The sequence below is a fragment of the Nanorana parkeri genome, unplaced genomic scaffold (genome assembly GCF_000935625.1).
Source record: "Nanorana parkeri isolate BGI_ZX_2015 unplaced genomic scaffold, ASM93562v1 scaffold358, whole genome shotgun sequence".
Taxonomy (NCBI): domain Eukaryota; kingdom Metazoa; phylum Chordata; class Amphibia; order Anura; family Dicroglossidae; genus Nanorana; species Nanorana parkeri.
In genome coordinates, this window is record NW_017306626.1 from 351,049 (window position 1) to 375,269 (window position 24,221).

Here is a 24,221-nt window from a genome sequence, read left to right on the forward strand (position 1 = left end):
ATATCCGTTCTCTATAGAAGGGTTATCTCTGCTCCATAATGTCTGTGTGCCCCGACCATTGACAATAAGGCAATGTAGTGACAGCTGAGCTTCCCGTACTGATCATGTCCTCGTTTTATCTCTCAGCTGATCCTCCACACTGACATCTGTATCCCTGCAGGCTGGGAAGGGGAGAGGAGGAGGATGGAGGAGGGAGGAGGAGGAGGAGAGGCTGCTGGAAAACACATCAGCAGACAGAGATAAGGAAACAAAGGGAAGCCGCAGGACGGATATAGGAGAGTGTCAGGTGATGGTAGAGGATCTCCTCCATATAACAGTGATCACACAGGTGTCGGGATGATGCTGCACACACACGGCTCTCTATGGCTGGCCGCCTGCGGGCTCCTCATCCTCCTCATCGGATGCTGCTCATCCTCCGAGGCTGCGGGAAGGAGGCGCCGGCTGAGCCGGGAACCCGGCGGCATCTCCTTCGAGTATCACCGCTACCCCGAGCTGAGAGAAGCGCTGGTGGCCGTGTGGCTGCAATGTCCGTCCATCAGCAGGATCTACACGGTGGGACGGAGCTTCGAGGGCCGGGAACTGCTGGTCATAGAGATCTCCGACAAGCCTGGAGAGCATGAGCCTGGTGAGTGTAGTAGTACATAGGATCATATGTGTGGAGGGCATGAGCCTGGTGAGTGTTGTAGTACATAGGATCATATGTGTGGGGGGCATGTACATGGTGAGTATCATCGTACATAGGATCACATGTCTGAAGAGCATGAGCCTGATGAGCGTGGTAGGACATATGATCACATGTGTGGGGAACATGAGCCTGGTGAGTGTGGTAGTACATACCATGATATATAGGTTAGGGGGTGGGGGGTGGACCATGAGCCTGGTGAGTATCATAGTACATACAATCATATATGTAGGGAGCATATGATTATATGTCTGAGGACCCTGGAGAGTGACATGCAGCCATATCTATCTATCTATCTATCTATCTATCTATCTATATATATCTATCTATCCTGAAAGACAGATGATTGGTGAATACTGACTGCCGATGAGTAACTGCTTCATAAAGACACACATGCACAGCAGACATTTCTCCAGCAGTAAATGTAAGTTAATGATCCTATAAACATGGAGTAGAACAGAGAACACAAGGGTCATTTTTGAAGGCAGCATTTGAAATTGTTTAGTATGATATAAAGACGCCGGAAAGGCCGGAGTCTCAGCAGTCATCAAACAGTTATATAATAAAGCATTTCCCACCAGCCGTAGCACATGGCATTTCATCCCACCATCTACCTGTCTGTAAATCTCTCTGTCATCACACATCATGTACACGGGACATCATTGGGTGATGAATCATGGGGCCATGTCACTGTCCATCAAAGCCAAATGTCACAAATGGTCTCATCTGGACAAAGCAGAATCTTTATGTTTACATTCTATCAAAATAACTTCATGTTGCCAAAATATTACAGTATATGAGAAAAGCAAAACACTGCAACATTTTCATCAGCGGTCATTTGTAATTTCGATAAGAATGTGCCAGATAAATTATGAATTGTATCATTGAATAGTGCCTCCTATGTATGTATTAGGAGTGTCTACAGAATTTTGACTGCACAGGAACTGGGGGGCAATTCTGGGAGAAGTGGGGTCACCAGCAATCAGCATACACAAGGGGAATGTATATCTTTCATATGTATTAACACTTGCTTTCCTGTGCTTTGTAAAATATATTAGTACATATAGCAATAGAGCTCCCCCGTTATACACAAGATCTTGACAACTAAAATGGAAGGTGATGAGATTCATTCCAAAGACTCTACAGACTAGCAGATGGCACTGTGAACATTCCCACATTAAGGGTACCTGTGACACTTGTGATTGGTTTTGTTCATTTATCTAAAATGATTTGGGTGTATTTTATGGTCTATCTATTAACGTGCCATCTTTAGATGTAAACAGACTAGCTGATTTCATGAAATGCTTTGCTACTATTAATTCCTATAATAGATTTCCACATTAAAATACACAGTTGGCTCTATTCAAAAAGAGTTCTTCTAAGTGCCTCGTCATGGCTAGCCTAGTAGCCTATCAGAATGGAACCGGTAGAGCAGAGCAGTAAAAGATGGATACTGATTGGTTGTCATGCAGCACTATTGAATATTCTGCTGTATCCAATGTTCTTGCAGTCTTCTTGATGAAATACAAATAACATAGAGCCATTTCACAAGACAACGAGGAACAATTTTCACCAAAAAAGTATTTTGGTGGAAACTCTTATGGTCCTCAGAAATATTTGGTAATGTGCTCCAAAAACATACCGCCCAACTTTCTGAGATGAGAAAGAGAGACACCTTCCAGCACATTATATATAGGAAATGGACACACTCCTGCCATGGCCCCAGTTATGCAAATCATTAAAGCAGAATTCTGGGCAAATCAAATCTTGACCCTTGCAGTGGGGCTACCCCCTCCCCTCCACTGCAAGGGTTATGTGCTCGTTTTGTCAAGGGAGCTAAAATAACAAAGTTATACTCACCTGAACTTAAATCCCAGCAGGCTCCTACACTGCTCCCTCCAGCCTGTCTCCTTCTCCACTCCAGTGACAGTATGTCCCTCGACGTCATCATGTTCTATGCACTGTTTAGAACGTGATGACTCACAGGACCTTAGACCTCTGGAACGAAGGGGGAGCAAGGTTGAAGGGACCGGTCTAGGAACAAGCAAGGATTGTGGTTTGGGTGAGTATAACTCTGTTATTTTATCTCCCTATACAAAACCAGTTAACACTTTCAGGGGGGGGGGGGGGGGGGCCCACTGCAAGGGACTCCACTGCAAGGGATAAGATTTGATTAGCCTGGAGTTCTGCTTTTAGAATTTATATGCCACAAATTATTGATAAAACCCAGAACTTTTGTTTTCCACCATTAATTTTCCTTTACACTGGCTTTTCAGAACAGCAAATTAGATAATTGAGAGGTAATATAAAGGTTTTAGTGTTAGTAGTTAAAAAGTACTTAGTCATAGATCCGTACATCAGACCAAAAAGAGGGACAACCAAGGAGAAAAGAGGGACAGAGGGATTGGGGTCCAATAATACAGTTTATTAACATCTGATGGTGAAAATGAATTGTAATAGTTGGTAAACAGACCTGTAAGAAAGCTGGTTGAGTGCCATGGACATCATTTGTCCATGGCACATAAAACTAGTCTAGAATCAGGGCCGGCGCTGCCACTAGGCAAACTAGGCAGCCGTCTAGGGTGCAGCCAGGGCCGCATTAACATAGGGGCTACCAGATCGACCGACTGACCGACAGTGCTGAGTGCTAAGGGGGTCCTTTGACCATACACCATGGTTGCCAGATTGCTAGCTTAAACCTTGTTTACCTTGTCAATTCATTGTCATAGGCGTATACCCACCCACCATTCTTCTGGTTTTATGAACCAGTCCTAAAGTAGAGTTTTATGCTATAACGTGGTTGGAGACAAAACATCAAACCACAGTAAAGGTGTGCTGAAAAGAGTATGAGATAGCTGATGTGCACCCCACAGCTCGCTTCTCACTTATGTACATGGAGGTCTTTGGCATCTGTCCGCAGTGCTGTTAGATTTCCAGATTGCATATCATGTGTTTATGTTAGTGGGTGACAAAGCTGCCCCTGTGCTGTTGGACTGGCAAGTCACCTATTTACTTCTTAGTATAAAATAAAATAGTATTTTTTAAGCTAGACCAGCAGCCCTCTGCTTTCCGGCCATGATTGGTCAGCGCGGCTGGTTTTATAACATAATGCCGGAGCTCCAGACAAGTTACAGAGCACCGGTCCAGCAAAGCGGCGGAGGGGGAGCAGCTAATTCCTGGGGGTGGGTAGGGGGCAATTGCCCCAATGTCTTCCCCCCCCCGGATCTGCCACTGCTGGGAAGAAGACTGCAGATGTTTTACCACCAATTATTCTAAGTGAGCTCTTGCTGTCTATGGCCACCATTAATTGTATCTTTAAGGCAGGTATCCATGACCCCCCATAGGCATTTGCTATCTGCTTTTAGCAAACATACAATAATGTGTGTGTAGATATTGAGGGATAAAGGCATTATAAGAGATCATCGTTTTAAGGTTTGTTAAACCCTATCGACAGTGCTCTAACAGTGTATGGCTCTGATTCACTATGTGACAAGTGCACTGCAAAGCATCTAAGCTAGAACATATCTTATTCCAAAGCTTTGCCCTGTGCTCAGGGAACACTGCCGGAGTACTGTTTATAGAGTTCAGTGAACCATTAAAGCAGTAGGTGATATTGGGGACATTCTGGATCCCATTGCAACTGTGTTGATTCAAGTACATACGGTATATCCTTATCATGTGATTATCAGTTTGTAGCACAATACCGCAGGTCGGCTGAAAGTGCAAACACTGGGATTAGGAAACTGACGACTGAGATTTACACAGGCTGCAATATATATATCTATATAGATCTATATATATATATATATAGATCTATATAGATATATATACTTATGTAAAATACAGGAGGCAATAAGAGGCTAGTATGGTCATGATGAGAGTAAACAAAGTCTAATTACTATCCATCAATTTAGATAAAATGCATTGAAGTGCAGTACTTCTCTCCTGATGTGGAAGAACCTGTGTAATTTTAGGAGCCAAGTCCTGCTACTAAGATCGATAACAACCTTTAGTGGAGATCACTCACATTTAGCATGTAGTAGCCATTAATCACACACATTTGGAGCATTGTGTGATTACATGCTACATTGATTGTGCAACATGCTCATCTCACACATTGTGGACCAATTTGTTCCATCCATGTAACAATCGAACATTACCCTTTGTAACCAAAGCACCCACTTGATTTTTACAAGCTCAACAACCCTAAAATCACTAAGGCTCTGTTCACACCTAGGCGTATCGAATATGCGCGTTTGTCGCGCGTTTCGTGACACGCGTTTTTACCGCGATTCACGCGTTTCCGAGGGCTACATGGCTGTATCCCAATGGAAATGCGCGACAAAAACGCCGCAAAGAAGCTCATGTACCTTTTCAGGCGTAGGCCGTTTTGTAGCGCATTCATACGGGCTGAAATACGGCAAGGTGTGAACCATACCCATAGAAAACAATGGGATTTTCATGTTTGAGCGTTTTGTAGAGCGTTCACAGAGCGTTGAACGCACTACAAAACATACAGGTGTGAACCCGGCCTTAGTCTAGCAATCATTTTCTAAACGAATGCAACACATTGACCAGTTGATGAGGTGTGTGTGTGTCCGATGATTAGATTCTCTCCTCCATTTGTCCTGGTCACCATTGTCACATAGAAAGTACTTAACTTATGAATTGTCATGAGACCTTTCCTGTTGTGTCTCTGAGACAGGGGTCCAAAGAAAATCTCCCTAAACAAAAAAATTACATGATAGGGGCTTCGATGCTTCCCTTGGTTTTGGCTACACAATTTAACCTACTGCAGAATAGTAATTATTTTTAGGCAATGTTTGGTTGACATTTCTGTTTTTTCAAATTCCCCTGAACGTAATTAAGCATTAGCCAGGTAATTTCCTATGGGGGTTCCAGTTGCATGTATCAGAGTAAACAGGAGGTCGGTTTTTACCACTGTGGCCATGGAGACTAGGACACTGCCTGGCCATGAAGGAGGCTGGGAGAGGCACATTTATTAGAAATCATACACATATACTTTAAAGCTGCCTGTAACCCAATGCATAGTGATACTTGCTTGCCACAGTATGCTTATTTAGGGAATGCAGTGAGCATTAGCATAGCAGCATTTCACAAAGTGTTAGCAGTCTGGTAAGAGTGCTATAAGACTTAGCAATACTTTTTGAATAAAACTGTTAAAGTAAAGACATGCTAGAGAGAAAATTACTTCTCCAGTGAATTAATTCCTATCTATTTTATCGGCAACTCAAAAAAAAAATGCATTTTAACCACTTGAGTCCCGGGGGTCCTTTTTTTCCCTAAATGCCCCAGAAGGTCCCATAGGGGCCGTTCTGCATATTTTATCTTTTTGGTATTTTAGTCTATCTTAACATACTATACATTGTTATTTCTTACTGCCAAATTAAAGCCTGACAGATCAGGCTTTAATTTGGCAGTAAGTTTGGGTACATATATGTTTGCTTTCTTAGTTTTTATTTGGAATAAATTGTAAAAATGTTTCTGTCATTCTTCCCAATGCAACATTTGTCCATCCTCAGATATTCACTACAAAGGATAATCAACAGAATTTATTACAAAAGATGACTTGTTACTTTTTTGATACTTTTTTTTTATTACATTTTTTTTCATGGGGGGTCTGGATCTAGTCAGATTAGATCCAGACCCCCCATGCAGCTGTTCAGTGGTAGATAATTTCTAAAAATTGATTGCTCCTAATACAATTAGCCAGCAGTGTATCACTATAGCAGTGCACTGCTGCTGTAGGGAGGCACTAGACAGAGCTGTAACAGGCTGGTCCTGTCCTCCGTACACATAGGAGCTGCTCTCACTCATGATGTCACTACACTCCCAATGTAAACAGCAAAATGTGACCGCATTCTGTTTACATTCGCTTCTACAGCACGCTCCATAGGATCACTGGAAGCCCAGGAGTTAATCATTTCAGCTTCTGGGCTTAGTGTTGGGTCCCGGGTGTTAAAGACAGCTAGCATTCCCAGTGCTGGTGGGTCCACCGGGAGTTTTAATACAGCACTAGGGCCAATTGTCTCTACCCCAGCGCTGTTTTAAAATGGCGGCTGGGAGTCAAGTGGTTAAGCAATATTTTCAATGCTGTTATTATACTAATAACATAATAAGTTGGAAAAAGTATACTTTAATTACACTATATTGCTTGTCAACCAATCTTCTACTCAGAGCATATTATAAAAATCATTAAAGATTTGCTTAGTACTAAAGATTAGTACTGGAGAAGTCCATTGGCCCTAAACTTTAGGTGTTGTTTATAGTCACATAAAAACACATACTATATACGTATATTATAGACACCCTTTCACAGTCTCCGGGTATTGACAGTTGCAGCACAGGGCTTTTGCAGGCCAGACAGTGTCAGAGGAGAGGAGATGCTTGTTGGGTTGTATTGTGTCCATGTATCCTAAGGGTGCTCCGCTTTCCTCATACAATGCAGAAACACATGTCACTCATAGTTCACCCTGGTATGTCAGGCACCTCAAATGAGAAACTTTTGAGGCAGGGACAGATGTGAAAAGCTGGTAAATAATATAAAAACCTATTTAATAATGAACAGTGTAAAGGGGTCATGCTCAACTAGTAATGGCAATGGTAAACCATGCACGAAACAGGGACACCCAGTAACAGTCCAGACAGGTTTATCCTGCATGTTTATTCAGCAAAATAGCAAACAGTTTTAATGCAAGGGGGCTTTGTACAGGAATACCATAACATAAAACAAGCAAATCATTTGTTTGTCTGAGCTACTAACTAAACTCAGTTCAGTTCCTGACTTGCAGGGTGCCCCCTATGGTTTCCCCAACACAAACAGGCGACACATGTACTATTTTCATGTTCTGTCGGCACGCAGCCATTTCACCCAGCAGCAAGCTCTCACAGCAGAGAAAGATCAAGAGAGCCCTGAGCATCAGTCAGCTCTCATATAAAGAGGCACACTAAGTTACTAAGGTGAGTACTTTTCAACAACTGACACAACTCTTTGGTTACCATAGACATAAATAGAGTTTCATGGTTTGTCAAAATGTTCTTCAGGAACCTTACCACTTAAAGGAGAACTATGGGGTCAGGGCTTTTCCCCATAGTTCTCCTAAGGGTAATGGGAGGACACAAACTAGCGTCCTCCCATTACCCAAAGCTCAGTATACCGCGAGCTACAGCTCGCGGTATACTGAGACGCCGCAGCCGGGACAGATCCCGACTATACTGCCGAGATCCACTCAGCTGCGGGATTGACAGCTGTCTCTGCTTTCTAGAGGCAGAGCCAGCTGTACCCGATCCATCCCCCGTCTGTTCCGCAAGTCAGGGGTGGAGGATCGGACAGGGAGGGGGGGAATCCCTGCAGGGAGCTGTGAGTGACAGTCATAGATCGAGAAGTGAGCGAGTGACGGTATGTGTTCGCTCACTTCCCGATCTATTGAGCCAACCTGTGACAGTTTCATTGTCACAGGTCGACTAGAACTATGAGGCTGAGTGATTTTCACTCGTCTCATAGTTCTCCTTTAACAGTAAGTATTTCCTGAGAGCGGTTGTTTCTGGACATTGTCAAGTACTACCAATATGTAATAGGAGCCCCTGGTGGAGTGCTAGTGCCCTGATTAGATCCATAGCAAACCTCTCAATAGGGACCTCAACTATAAGTAAGGGTACTAGCGGAATTTGAAGTTTCACTATCAGAAGGTAAATGTTTAGATAGTGATTTTGTTAACCATTGGTGTCTTACAAGTTGTTTAGGACAGTTAAATAGAACAAAGGCTCAATCCGTTGCCAGACTGAGGAAAGGGATGTTCCCTGAAAAGTGTTTATAAAAAAACTGCTCAGGTGACCTATGGTGGGTGGAGCAGCTCTGCATGCTAATGCAAAATCATCCTAGAGTATAGAAAAATATTCTTTCTATTACTTACTTTTACTGGGTTCCCAATTCCTGATCTTCTTACACACTAGTGACGTAGCCAGGGCGCGACAGCAGCCCTAGAGAACGCTATGTCACCAGTTCCCTCCAGGGAGATCTTGCGTTCTAACTGCAAGATCTCGCAGAAAGAAAGTTTCTTTTTAAAAATGATTGTCGAACAGCATATGTGTCAGATGAGGCGCATGACATTATGGGCTTCACCCCACCCATACGCTGTTCAACATTAAAATAGTTTGTTTGAGAGTTTAATACAGTAAACCCCCAGTTATCTGGCATCCACAGGGATTGGTAGATTGTGGATAAATTTAGTTCATCCTTACTATACCATAGCATAACACACAACTCTGTATTGACTTCATATTAATATTGAAATGCAGTAATTAAAAGCAAATTAAGACAAATAGGCACACAATCCTTTCCAGGATAATACATGTTGCAGATCTGGTGAGATGAGAGTTCTGGTTAGTTGAATACCGGATAACAGAGAGTTTACGGTACTCCTTTTATTCTTGGACTACATTTGAGCAGAAATTTGGTTACATTCTATTACATGGTTTTGCCACATAGTAACTGATGGTTAATACTCTGTTGTTTTTTGTTAAGGAAACACATTCCGATTCCTGTGGCATCGATTCATTGCTGACATACCCTGTTTCCCCGAAAATAAGACCTATTCCGAAAATAAGACCTAGTACTATTTTTGGGAATTGCTCAAATATAAGACCTACCCCAAAATTGTATTTTACACACACACATAAATATTTTTCTGTACACAGACACATACAATGTTTATCAAAAACATGTAATTCTTGTACATGTTATTTTGTGAGTGCTGAAATAATAACCTTCATGGAAGATAATAAATATTTTAAAAAATGTATCCTATGTTAAGAAACATTAATTGAAATGACTTATTGATTCCCCCCATATTCATCAGCAGTTAACTAGCAGACATGCAAATAGGCTGGGAAAACCATTGGATTCATAGGCAGTAACAATCTCTCACAAAAATATTTATACGCGGTGGTGCAGACAATATTGAAGCAATGCTTCAAGTACAGGATATTCAGTTCAATCATTTGATTATTTTAAGATGGGAAAAAGACAACAGAAAAGGGGATTTATGAAGTGGGAAACAGACAAAAAATCCAGCTCTGCAAATGTTCTTTATTTCTGTCATGATAAAACACTGCATTACATTAATGACCAGTGGAATCCCTATTGCCCATTTCATAGCACCATGGATTAGCAGAAGATACATACAGTAGAGCAGTGGCTGGCTGTTTTGTGGCTCCCTTTGTTCGACTGAAACTTTGGGCTGAGTTGTAAAATAAGGGATAGGTTACTACTGATAAGTCATCTGCTGTATATAAAATGGATCTACAGTGCCTATAAACAAAAGCTTTTTGAACAGGCTGTACATAGAGATAAATATCTGAGAGAAAGCTCCATCTCCTAGCTTAAAGAGAAACTGTCACCTTGCCCATACAGTGTCACTGCAAAGCCCCCCCATTAGGCATGCACACTGTCAACAAGTGATGTGGTTGCGCATCCCTACACTGGCCACCGACACTGCTGTGATTGAGGGAGAAGCGACCAGGGAGTGCAAGCAAGGTGTGTATATGGGGTTCAGGGGGAGGGAGGCCCTCCAGAGACACACAGGGTTATTCATAAAAGGGTAAAGAGTTTGGAGAAGGCAGGAGATGTGAACAATCTAGGACAGCATACGGTAGCTGAACTGGAAAGTGAGCTGAATCGGAGAATCTTTCCAAATCAGCTATTTAGGCCTAGATTGTTCACTTCTCCTGCCTTCTCCAAACACTTCACCCGTTTGTGAATAACTGTGACTGTTACATAACCCTAAACAGGAACCATACCGCACTCCTTATGGGGATTCCCAGTTGATGAAGATCGGTGCTCGAAATGAGATGTATGTCAATGAGCTGTATGAGATACAGCTATTGGCAATAAAATATTTTGCTTTTTCAACTTATGGTGTGCTGGTGACATTTTTCTATTGTCACATAACCCTGTTACAAAGTAAGGATTAGGGTGAAAGCCTAAAAAATAAATCAACTTTAAAAAAACAAGTCAGCCCTTGCTAGTCATCCCGGCATGTTCCCTTTATAGCCCACAATATTGATCTTAAAAAACTGTAAAACTATTTAATAATAATTGTATGCACTTTTTTTTATATTTTTGATCCATATTTGGATTCATTTTGATTTTTGTATAAATGGTTTGGGATTTAAGAGTTTTAAAGGTCAGTCCAAAAGTAATGAAATCATAATTACTCTACCTTGAAACTAAGTAATGCTCAATAAAAGGATGCACATCCAGGGCCATCCCAAAATAGCAGCTTATTGATCAGCAGTTTCCAGCAGTCTCCGGAGACTCCAGAGCCATTACACAATCTCATCCTTGCCTCAAGCAAAGCTACAAACTAGGAAGTAAAGATGCGGATGCAAACTGAAGTATTTGCTGTAATGTGATATAAATAATAGCATTACACGAAATAGAAGCTGACATCACAATCTGCCACGCATGCACAGTGACTATAGTAAGCAATGTTGTCTGATTACTGCAAATGCCTCATCACATATTTTGGTTATCAAATCCATTTCTAAATGCATTTAAATCAGTCTGCACCTCTGAAAGAGAACTTCACTAGGCAATAGAGTTTTCCGGCCAGGATGGAACAGAGCTGTATATTTAACAACAGTTCTGATTGCACACCTACACAGATATACAAGCAATATTAATGAGCAGGATGGGGGTGCTCGATTATGATGGGAGTTCCCGAATGTACAGCAAAAGCCTCATATAAAAAATAAATCAGCACACTTACACAGTTTTCATTTCAATGCATATAGTATTATCAAAATATAATAATAGAGAGGGTACAATGCAATAAGAGTAATAATAAGACACAGAGTACAATGCAAATGCTGTGATCACAATATGTACCGTGGTGTGTCCAGCTATGTGCTGTACAGTATAAAGTAACTTTTTAAAAACAGCACAAATATTTACATGTACAGTATACAGTATATGCTAATACACAAACATTCTACACACATACGGCTAACAGAAATATTTACAAAATAGTATACCAGACCTACAGTGCAATGATGTAAGGCAGCCTGAGGAAGGGTGAGGTCCTATCTTAGGAGATTGAGAGTTTTTAATACGCAAATATTTGGTAAAAATGGGTTTTGGGGGAAAACAACTGCTGTTTTGGTGCATTAAAGTCAATGAGGAAAGTGAAATTAAGCTGTTTTTAAAGCCCAACGCTGGGCTCTTTCCCCACTGGCCTCCCTCTGCCCTTAGAAGACTCTCCATGTGAGGTGGCAGCTGCAGGACCAGTAAAGAAGACCAACTTTGTTATTTCCGGCTGGAAGAAAGCCTACAGAAGCGAGGATTAAGGTATTTGTGCCTATTCCTCTCCCCCTAGACTGAACAAGCATTTAACACTTACAACCTGGGGAAGGAGCCACAAATATCTTAATATTATTTGCTTTAACACACAAAAAAAATGATTCATTATTAATGTGGATGATCTCGTTGACATGTATGCTTAAAAAACAAATTAAGACAATACTTTGCCTTCAACACTATGGCTGGAGAAGTGTATTTTCCTTATCAGTGTCTGTTTTATCACCATTTACACAGCTGTAACATCTGCAATCAATAGCATATACTCCTGCCAACCTTCCTGCTGTCAGTAATATATTGTAACACAATCAATGGGGAGAGATGGGGGGACTGGGGTTTACATCTACTTTAAAGAAGAACTCTGGGCATAGTAAACATTAACCCTTGCAGTGGGCTACCCCCGCACTACAAGGGTTAAGTGCTTGTTTTGGTCTAGGGTGTAAAAAAAGAAAAAGATACACTCACACGATCCTTGGTCCCATGATGGTGCTCGCTCACCTTTCTCCTCCTTCACTCTGGCTTTTGAATGTCCCTTGGCATCTTCACGTCTTATAGACTAGATTAGATGTGATGAACTCACAGGTCATGAGATCACCAGAGCACGGGGAAGAAGCGGTTGCAGCGACCGTTCTAGTAGCCAGGTGACATTGAGAAAGGTGAGTATACCTTTTTTTAATTTAGCCCCACTGCAAGGGTTATGTTTTTTAACTGCCCAGGGCTCTTTTTTAAGCTCACTTCAGCAAAATGAAATATATGTAAGCCATTACAAGTGTTTCTCTTTCTAGTAATGCTTTGCTATACTTCATATATACTCCGGGAATCATATTCAGACTGTAATATACAATCATAAAAGAAAATGGTGCAATAATCCTTCCTAACCCTTTTTAGACTACATTCTTTTGATCCTCTTAATCACTCTGGTATTGGATTTTCGAAAAGATCATATAAGTTCCACCGAGGTTCTAAAAGTGTCCCTTGTCATCAGCGTTTGGAAAGTCCCTGAGTAAAAGTTTGTCTTAGTACAGTCATTCCTGTACACAGATGCCTGTGTTCTCTCATCATAATTTAATTCTGTTATCCCGGTTGGGCAGTAGAGAAGAATCATTGCATAGCAATTACTGCATAGCAATTACTGGCTATAATATTGGTTATATTCTAATGATATACCACCAATTTGTATCTATTGAGGACAATACTAAGCTATTGGGAATCTAGAAATAGTTTTACCCACTGTTCCTCTCATTAGATAAAGAATGACTTGCTGCATATTCATTCTGCTAGGCCAGTCCCAGTCCCGAGGTCCATTATGGGGTTTGGCATAAATGTTTCACCACAATATGACCACATATTTATGTACAGATCCAGATCAACTACAAGGCAACCTAGGCAGGTGCCTTGGGCCTTGTGGATGTTCAGATGTTCATTCTTCTGCAGTAAAGCAGGGGGAAAGCTGTGCATCTGCCCTTCACTTAACAAGGGAGGATGTATTTGTAGACAGATAGTGTCTGAAGGGTCAGGCCTTCCAGTACAGACAATGCAGGTGGGTTGTTACTCTGTGCCTATTGTAGTTCTTTTAGGCGTCAGTGTAAGGAATGTGTTGTCAAAGCAGCTACCCTGCCTAGGGCCCAAGTCCTTAAAGTGTAGTTCCACTTTTGCAGTCCAATATGAAAATCCCCCCTTTTATGTTTGTTATGTGTTCCCATTCACACAGCATATCTAAAAATATTTTTTTCATTATTTCTTACCTTTCAAGCTGTTTGTTTAGAGCGGAATTACCAGTGCTTACATGCAGTGGCTGCAATCATTTTCTGCTTTTAGACATTTTACCATACTGCCAGTAACACATTTCCTGTCCAAGGGTGATAGCGCTCTCTCACTGTACTGTATCTATATAGCATTGTCACCCTAGGACTAGACTACAGAATGGCCCCATTCTCCTCATCTCCTTAAGGACTTGTTCACATCAGATCCAGACCAGAACATTTTTATCTGTGCCAAAAACACATACATATTAATTACAATGGTAAAACTGAGGCTAGTTCACACCATTGCGTTCAGTTCCAGAGCTTTAAAAAAAAAAAAAGTCTAGCATGTCTCATGTTTTTCTCTGGAAAGCACCAAAAAGGCATGCAAATGCATGTAAACGCACTGGAACGTGCTTAAAACCCAAGCAAAACCAATTGAGAACATACAAATGCAGAAGATTAGAAGAAACGCATCTAGATCTGGTCTGGAGATAGTGTGAACAAGTCCTAACACTGGTGGGAGGTTTTCTGTAGTCCGCAGAAGTGAACTGGATATGGCTGATAACACTGTCTGAGATTTCAGTTCAGGAGACACAGAGTGCACAAGTGTCCACGGGTGTTCCACATATAATTCCAGATATAACTCCTTTAATAGTATATTTAACAGACCAAAAGGGGAAAAAAAGAAGGCCATTGTGAGGGTTTACATACACTTTAAACTCAACTATTGTATTATGTAGAGGAGTCTAGACCTTGCCTCCTAAACTGTGTTCAGTCTCATTAGCAGTTACATTCCCTATTAGAATTCAGTGAAAATGAAACGGCAGCCTTTGCTTTTCAATAGATTCAGAGCTATCCAATTTAGCCTTTCTGTCAGTTTTTTGGCCTGTTTGTACCATGAGCACAGAAGGCGATGCTGAATACAGAATTCCTGGGTACAACGTGTTCTGAAGGACGTCAGCAGCAGCAATACATAAACCTGCTCATGCAATCTGATTTCTCATTCACACATTGCAAAATAAACTGATTGACCTTCATAAAAAGCAACTCTGCCCCTATTTACCAAGTCGATTGTGGATTCTGAATTTAATGTTATAACTGATCTCATAGCTTGGTATTCTGAAAGAAATGATTACGTAAGAGAATAGTTGCTTATTGTAAGAGTGGGTAGGCCAAATTTTTGCTGGAAGAATGAACATGTGTTGGGGACTGTCAGGCTTATTCAGTAAAATAATGCAAAATGCACTGCCTATGTGCACAGAGATATAATTGTTTGCTCCTGATTACCGCACAGTACACACAGCATTGCACTTTGGACTAATCCCTTAAGTAAGCTCATTGGTGTGGGTAAATGCTCCAACATGTTGGAAAAACTCTTAGCATAATAACAATGGCTGCCAGCAATAGGAAACACTGCTTTCTTCACCTCTACAGGGCAGAAATAAGGTTGAATGGCTTCCAACGATTTATTTTATAATGATGTTTAGGTCTAGACTAAGGTGCTTCTAGATCTCTACCTTAATCCTTAGCTGACATCATTCCATTTGTCCACGTATGTCTGCTTGTTGTTGGGTGAGTTGCTGGGATCTGCTCCAGGTCTCGCCCAATGGTGACAATGGTGCACAAGCAGAACCTCATTCTCCAAGTCTATGTATGGATCAGGCCCTCTCTCGGGTAGATGTAGTTGCAAAATTCCCCTTTGTGGCAATGTGTGCTTTCTACTGCCGATTGCTGGATATGTGGTTAAGAGCACCTCTTAAAAAATTGTTATTTCACCTATTTGCAAAGAGGTCACACTTACACCCAACACTCATCCAGCCCTAATTCAGGCTACGAAGTACAAGGTGGAGACTAATGCCCCTGAGACGCTTTAGCTGTATCTGACATTTCCATTCAAATAAACAACCTAAAACAAACCTTCAAGTGAAATGACTACTGCTAACCACAAATCCATGATTTGATCTTCAGTTGTTTAATCCTTCTATCGTGACCAGAGAGGCAGCAACCTTGGACCATAACCAGGTCCATAAAGTACACTGATAATATTATCACAGGTTACCACCTTCAAGTAAAGCATGCCTCAATTTTTGCAGATCTATATCAAAAGCAATTTCTACTCCTACTGGTCCAATGTTACCACATATCCATCAGTTCCACTGCCAGAGGCACGTATTATTTCCACTCTCATCATCCTATCATTGAGGGACAAACAGCTCCAGAATTATTATTTTAGCATTTATTCCTTTTATTCCTATCCCTTATTTTATTCCTAGCAGAAATGTAGACCCCTCTCAAGCCAAAATGACCAGTGTCCCCTTAGACACGCTACGAAAAAATAAAAGAACAATTTATTCATCCTTTTTCATTGATTAACTTTAAATTAAATATATTTTATCCTTTCTAATTATACCCAATGCCAGCATGAGTCATCCAAGCTCCCTTCTACATGCGATTGTTTGTTCCCTATGCTTCATATGTGTAAAATGATGTCCATTAGGAAGTATTTTACTTTTAACAGAACTGTTAGGCTCACTATTTTTTTTTTTTAATGAGTATGTCAAAAGGCAGCAGGGCGGATGAAAAGTTCTCGTCTGGTCACTTGATGCAGACATGAAAGATTTGTCCAGGAGATGTTGCCATGGTGACAGAGAGGATTAGCAGGAGGAGATGATTTCATTGGTCCTTCCGCTGGCTTTGGTTACTGCTCTTAGATACAGTAATATGTTCACTCCTGCTGCTACAAGGGTACTGACCATCTGCTGTCAGCCCGTGATCAATGCAAAGCTCTGTTTAAGCAGCTAGATCTTGCTGGAATATATACTCTCTGCAGCACTGTAAAATGAAAGCATGCAACTCAGAACAATTTTACTGCTTTTGCAGCCAAGTCATGCAAATGGTGGTGTTTATGAAACAAATATTTAAAATAAATTAGCACTTTAAATATCATGGTATGTGTGCAGCTCCAGAGGAGCAGCAAGGCTGTGCTTATGTGGAAGGTCGGCTAACAAGCATAGGACTCCCTGATGGTTCACTGATGCTATGCGCTGACATTTATTATCTTACGGAAGATGACAATTTGCATTTCATTATTTTTAACCTATGAACATCTAATATACACTATGCTGTTTCCTTGTCACATATTAACATGTAGTAAAGGATTTTGCCTATTCTAATAGGTACTGCTATGTTACAATAAACCCTCTAGCTGTCAATTTTTCACTTAGTACGATGAGTCATTCTTGTTTCTTATAATAACTACTCTGCACTGAAGCACATTCAAAATGCACGATTTGTTATGTACGATTAGTTGATATGCAGTTTAAATAAATGTTACAGTGGTGGCAAAAAATAACTTTACAAAGGCAAAAAACAATGCATCAGAAAAGCATGAACAAACACACCTAAAGCTCACCTGTAACACATTAAAAACGACATTACTAGTGAACTATAGCACAAAAGGTGAATAAAGAATGCAGGGGTATTTATAAAAAATATGCCCTAAGACTGCTTGTTTTTTTTAGAGGAGAGCTCAAGGCTCCAGGTTTCAACATTATTCACAACTAATGGACTATTTCTGGTCTACCTAGAAAAGGCCTGAAATGCAGGAGCCAGGTAGCCAATGCTCCCTAAAAATTACAACTTTTGAGGTTTTCTCCAATTGTTGTACATGGAGGTGGCTCCTGGATTGGACGGACTGGCCTCTGAATTCCATATGAATTTGTCCACCTAGAGGGCTATAACAACTATGTAGACCAGCCTTTCTCAGTCAGGGTGCCATGACACACTGGTCTGCCCTCTCAGGGGTGCCTCAAAATGTTGTGGAAGTGGGACTGTGATGTGAAGGGGGGAATGAAGACTGATGTGAAGGGAGGACCCTGATATGAAAGTGGTGCTTCAGATGTGAAAGGGGGGCTCCTGATGTGAAGGGGTGCTACTGATGCAAAGGGTGACTCTGATGTGAATGGAGTGAGGGATTTTAATTTGAAGGCTGCACATGTGAAAAGGAAAACTCACTTTTTTATGTGCTTTTGCATGGAGTCCCCCATAAAATCTATAACATCTTAGACTGGGGTTCCTGGAGATTTTGCATATTTCTAAAGGGTGCCGTGACAAAAAAAGGTTGAGAAAAGCTGATTTAGACCACTAGACACAGAGATATAATCAAACCCGATGGAATATCTGCATTGGGCCGCTTCACAACACAAAGTCTGCATTCCAGAGCGTTCGGCCTCTGGAGCGCAAGCTGGCTGGCTGGCTCCCTGCATTCAGGAGCGGGAGGGGGCAAGGCGGTGCATTGAAGTCAATGGCACCACTGCCACGCCCCACCCATGGTGAGATCGCCCGCACCCAAACGAGTGGCACATTAGTACATGCGTTACGGTATGCGATCTGCAAAAAATGCTGCTGTTCGGGTGCAGGCGATCACCGGCTTCCCAGCCAATCAGCATTGAGCCAGCTTCCCGGGCAGTCAGGAAGCCGGGCCAAGAGTCATTACCCGCGGTCCTGATTGGCCAGCTCCATGTTCCTTCGCAGGCACTGCTGGTCAGAGGAAATCTCCCTCTGACTGGAAGCTTCAGTATCGGGGGTAAGTATCGATGAGTACTCACCCAAATACTCGGAATCGGCATAGATACCGATACTAGTATTGGTATCGGTGCATCCCTACAATAAATGACAAAGTTGCTTGTCCACCATTGAGCTAGTGTTCAATATCTTTTAAGGAAAAGACAATTAGTCCCTATTTCATTTTTGTGCTGGGAGGTGACTGAGATCAAGCCCTTTCAGTAGATGTGTGATTTATAAACTCTTTAGAACAATGCCTCTGATGATGTGTCTGTATGTTTTGTAGAATATATGGTTGATTCTGTTACATGATAACAGTGCAGACGTGATTTTTTGCTGTTTGGATTTTCAGATGTAACCATCTCATTATTCAGTGTTAGTGCTCCCAGTGACAAGCCTACCATAATGGGAGAAATCAGGGAGCAGTGAGAGTGTTGCCATAGAGAAGCATTTTCTCTAGAGATCTGGGACCTTGATGAAAAGAAATGCTTCCCCGTGCACGTGACATCACAGTAAAGTGAATGTTCAATGCCGGTTATATTTAAAGCAATGCAGTGAATCTTGTTTTCACTTTCAACCCTTTTGAATGGATGAAAGAATAAAACTGGTATATGAGGACAGCTATAGGTTATAGCACCTTGCTCAATGTGTTAATACATTTGTCAGTTTGATTGTGTTTTCCATGGTAAATGAGGTTTTAAATCTTTTCAATGCAGACTGCTTTTACACATGAGTCTGTGTACAATCCCAGCAACTTTTCTGAAAGATTAAAAGAGAACTAAAGCTAAACCTTTTTTTGGCTTTAGTTCTCTTTTGGGTCACAGGAGGACCTGTATTAATGTCCGCCTGTAAACCCAGCCTCAAAATATGTGGGCTATTACCCGCTATATGCTGACAGCACAGAGCCGCACTGCAGCCAGGAAGGATCCAGACAATAATGTCAGCTCCCACCCCGCTACCTGATTGACAGCTGGCTCTGCTTCTCTAAAGCCAGAGCCAGCTGTGCCCGCCCCCTCCCCTGTCCGTCCTTCCAATAAGCACTGGAGAAACAGGGAGGGAAACAGGGGGAATCCACACGGGAGTGGTGACTTACAGTCTTCAGAGAGAAGCCGTAAGCTGAGCTATCAGCGGTTTGGGATCACTCAGTTCTCGATTTATAGAGCCTACTTGTGACAACTGCAGTGTCCCATGCCGTCTCTAAGCATTGGATAGAGTACATTTTACTCTCCTAAGACTTCTTCTTTATTTTGCCTTTCCTGCTTCCTCTTTTCCCCCTCATCAATATGCTATTGAAATTCTTAAACCAAACCATTCTGTTTTCTTTATATACCTCGTTGTCAGTGATGTCATCAATGGGTCTCTGTGCTTCTCTGAGCAATATAGGCAGATCCCAGCTGATGGGTTGGCCAGCAGGGTCTTCCCAGACAAGCTGTATTTGCATCCAGACTACCCTACGTAATGCTTACATCCATGAATGAAATCCAATAAATAAAATAAGCTGGCCAGGAGCGGTCAGGCTAGGGAGGAAGGACTAGATAATGCTGGATGTTTTGCAGCTCTGTCTGATTTGCTGCAGCTTCTAATGCACACTGTTAGAAGCTCACAGTCTGCAGTGAAATCAGAGTAAACATTTTTAGCAGAGGAGTGTGTACAACTGTGCATTACTGAAGGAAATGCTGGAGTTCAGCTTGAAGCCCTTGGCAGACATAGTCCAATGATAGCTGATGTCAAACTCAAACAGTTATAGTGACAGATGCTTAGGGGGTTGTGGACCAGCACTATGAATTACTTTTTCCTAATCAGCATTGCTGAATGTCCTGGTGGCACCTGCAAGCATGCCAGCTACTTCCAGGGGATGTCAAGTGCCTGTCCACATTACACAAGAAAAGGAATCAGTGTTACAAAGAATTCAATTCTGCACAATATGGCCACTAATGTCCCAGGGGAAATAGAAGATAGGCCTCATTCATAGGGGTGCTGAGGGCTGTATAAGCATGAAGAATGTGTGTGTTTATGTGCCCAGGAGCCATAGGTGAATGCGTACTACTGTCTGTACAAATCATAGACAGGCTGACAGACACCGTAGCTGAGCTGTACACTTATCTGAGTGTTTACATCTGTACAAGGACAAATGAGTGGCCCTGGATGTAAACTGTATGCATCCAGGGCCACTCATCCATCCCTGTACAGATGTAGATACTCAGTTGAGCGTGTAGCTGCAGTGTATGAACACATGGGTCCTTCAAACAGTACAGCCCTCTGCATCTTTGTTATTAAGGTCTCTATGCTTCTAGAAAGTGAGTAAATACCATAAAAGTGTCCAGCAATGTGACAAACTAAATTCCACAAATATGTCCATCCGTGACTGCGTACACCAAATATATGAACGTTCTACATATAAAAACTGAGAGTCAGGGCAACTTTTTAGTCAGTGCTGCTGTTCACATCTTATTCATATCACTCACATTCTCCTGCATACCAGTGACGATGATGACACGGATCTTATCACGCATTTTGTGTACAGTTTAACATGTACCAGAATGTACCAAATGAATTCATCCTAATGTGCCGGCCCTACATGATCTCAAATCTTTATTACAGCACACGTATATATAAGTTTATTTATGTGGGATGAAAGAAGTTTCTTAATTCCCTGAAGATTTTAAAAAAGAAAAAAGTATTTATAAGGACACTGACCTTAGGCAATAAGCCACACGTCACCTTTCCACATTTGCATCCTTAGGTCCTAGTCTTGGTGGTTTTCCCTCAAATCCAGACTCGTCTGAGGGTACCAGATCGTAACTGGAATTTGTAGGTACAGTCACTGTGCATTCAAGCATATGGTCACAGTATAATGGACAACACCTCAGGACATATTCATAATGTGACATTCTCCAAACATTCACTGCAGGGGAATCTTCCTGGTGTTTTAAATTCAGTGATTGATTAGCCTGCAGTGAATGCTTGGTGGATGTCACAGTCATTGCTTTAGAAGTATGTCCCTAAGTGTCGTCCATTTATTGTAATTGTAGCCGGAGAAAAGCACTAGATGGAAAATAAAGTTAGAAATCCAAAAAACAAAGATTGTTTCATTTGGGTAGGATTGGTCAGGCTTTATTCCTTACTTCATTGTAAAAAGAGGAACATCCACCACTCATGTCACTTGTCACAGACATGGGTAACGCAGACTGAGCATTGGATGACGAATGTGAAAGTAGAGGTCACTGAAATTGTATGCAAATCCTGACTTTTCCTGTAAAAGTCAAGCTTTGTCCTGCCCCCTCTGATTAGTGAAGCCACCCATCACATTAAAGGACAAATAGAAAGGGAGGGGTGTCAGAAGGGGCAAGGCCAAGCTTGATTAATTGAGGAAAAGTTAAGCTTTGTATAGAATTTCAGCTGCATATACTGTATGTCTGGATCTGCTGATTTACCACTTGTTTTGATACCAAGTTTTCACTGAAGGTAAACCTCTTCCTGTGCACCTCCCCAGATGTGTGACAGGTATACTTTAACCCCAACAACAATGGCTATTGAATCTTCGTATGCAGGGACTCCATCACGGGAGGCTGCCATCAGTATTACTATCATAATAGAGAGCATTAAACACTTTTGCAAAAACGACTACACATACAGTATGTGCTTTATTTCAACTCTGACCTAACTATAGCTCTGAAGCTTCATCCTTCTTCATTTTTCTCTTTTCATTTACCTGTGATGATGGATGTTGTTGCCTTAGTCATTTCTGTTATCAGAGTTATTGAATAATTGGTATTCTGCATACGACGTGTCCCCGGGGAAATGAGCCATGTTGGAAGGAACATTAGTGATGACTGTCATGAGTGTTTTTTTCCTTTCTCTTCATGGAAAAAGAGCTCTTAATCATACAAGAAGACCATGAACATGCTGTTTGCCTCTAATATGTTTACCTGCTCTAAAAAGCCAGCTGTTGTCTTTCATATGCCCCGTTTAGAGAATATACACAGCACCATTGTTTGCCAGAAGCAGTTCCTATTATACGCCTACTCACATCCACCAATTGCGTCAGCAGCACAATCCCTTACCTCCTGCTCAGTACGTGTGTGAAAATCAATTGTCCATGCTGACTGCATGAAATGGCTCGAAATTCACTGCGCTTGCTGGTTATATGATGATATCAAATCTATCTATCTATCTATCTATCTATCTATCTATCTATCTATCTATCTATCTATCTATCTATCTTCTGCTATCTATCTATCTATCTATCTATCTATCTATCTATCTATCTATCTATCTATCTATCTATCTATCTTCTGCTATCTATCTATCTATCTATCTATCTATCTATCTATCTATCTATCTATCTATCTATCTATCTATCTTCTGCTATCTATCTATCTATCTATCTATCTATCTATCTATCTATCTATCTATCTATCATCTGTTATCTATCTATCTATTATCTATCTATTATCTATCTATCTATCTATCTATCTATCTATCTATCTATCTATCTATCTATCTATCTATCTATCTATCATCTGTTATCTATCTATCTATCTATCTATCTATCTATCTATCTATCTATCTATCTATCTATCTATCTATCTCATAGATGTTTTATGGTATAGAAAGGTGTATGAATTATTATATGTCCCTTTAATAAGAGAAAGGTTAAAACCAAACTAGCCAAAACATTGCTCTGCTTTCGAATTGCGTGGGGATGGGTTAGGGCCTCTGTAACATTTTTATTGTTGTCATTGTCACCTTTGTGGAGACTTTCCCTGAATCTCCCTTAAGCTGGCCATACACCTATAGATTATCTGCAGGTTTTCTATGGTCAGATGGAAAAAGGGCAACAGATTCCTCCATTTACACTATACTGCGTGGATGGAGGGATCTCTGGCTGGGCCAAGTTTCAGTATCTTGCTTGTCGGCCCTCCTGGCTCTCAAAATACCTGAACAATGCCTGCATCCAAAGCTCTAAGAAAACTGAATACTGGATAAGCCACACACAGTGTGTTTTGTCTTTCATTGAAAGTCTGTTTGCAGTGTTTTAGCGGTAGACTTTCACCGAAATATGTGGGACAGCACAATCACCGTTCTGCACGGCTAAGGAGCAAGCACCTTCTTTATAGTCTCCCAGACACATACACCATTTTCCTCCATGGGGAGCTCTAGTGCACACCCACATCAAAAACACTAATTGGGGGAGCATATTGTTCATGGTCCTCGCCTCTGTCTCGGAACCTCAGCTCAAAGGGGGACAGAAGTTTCTTTATACAATGATGGGCTGACATGGAGAGTAGCATGAAGATATATAAAAAGTAAATGGAGGAACATATATTTCACTGTCCTCTTCCCGTCTCTACACCTCAGCTAAGAGTGTGACAGAGGGATATTAATGTTTTTTTGGGCTGACATGGAGAGCAACATAAAGAGCTATAATAAGAAGTGAAACTTGGCATGGGTTACAGATGATTTACTAATGTGATGAGTACATTGTATTCATTGACAAATGAGGCTCTTAATAGGCGCGCTTTGATTACGTCTATAATAAATGGCTTGGCATCCACTTCAAACATTACTGTTGAATATATAAAGTCATTTTGTTTGTTGAAAATCCTTCCGTGAAATGATGAATCTAATCACCCAGCCTATCCTGAGGAAACAGAGCATTATGTTTGTATTCCTTCAAGTATATCTAAAGCCAATATTTTTATTATTGGACTTAGATGGGGTTAAAAGCTCTGTAGGGATTTTTATGCCACCCATAGGGGTGATTTCCCTTAAGGCCCCAATCACACCTGAGAGTGAGCATTTTCAGGCTTAAGCATTTTTGTTTTATCTAATGGAAAGGTAGTTACTAGGA

The 24,221-nt window shown here is 41.3% G+C and overlaps 1 protein-coding gene across 2 annotated transcripts in view; it reads left to right on the forward strand.

Moving 5' to 3' along the window:
• The first annotated feature begins 228 nt into the window (after window positions 1-228).
• CPE (carboxypeptidase E) overlaps window positions 229-24,221 on the forward strand; it is a 45,059-nt gene continuing 21,066 nt past the window's right edge. For both annotated transcript variants that reach the window (XM_018558786.1, XM_018558784.1), the window contains exon 1: window positions 229-625. In XM_018558786.1, the coding sequence (XP_018414288.1) occupies window positions 337-625 (289 nt within the window). In that variant the 5' untranslated portion in view covers window positions 229-336. The remainder of the gene's footprint in view (window positions 626-24,221) is intronic.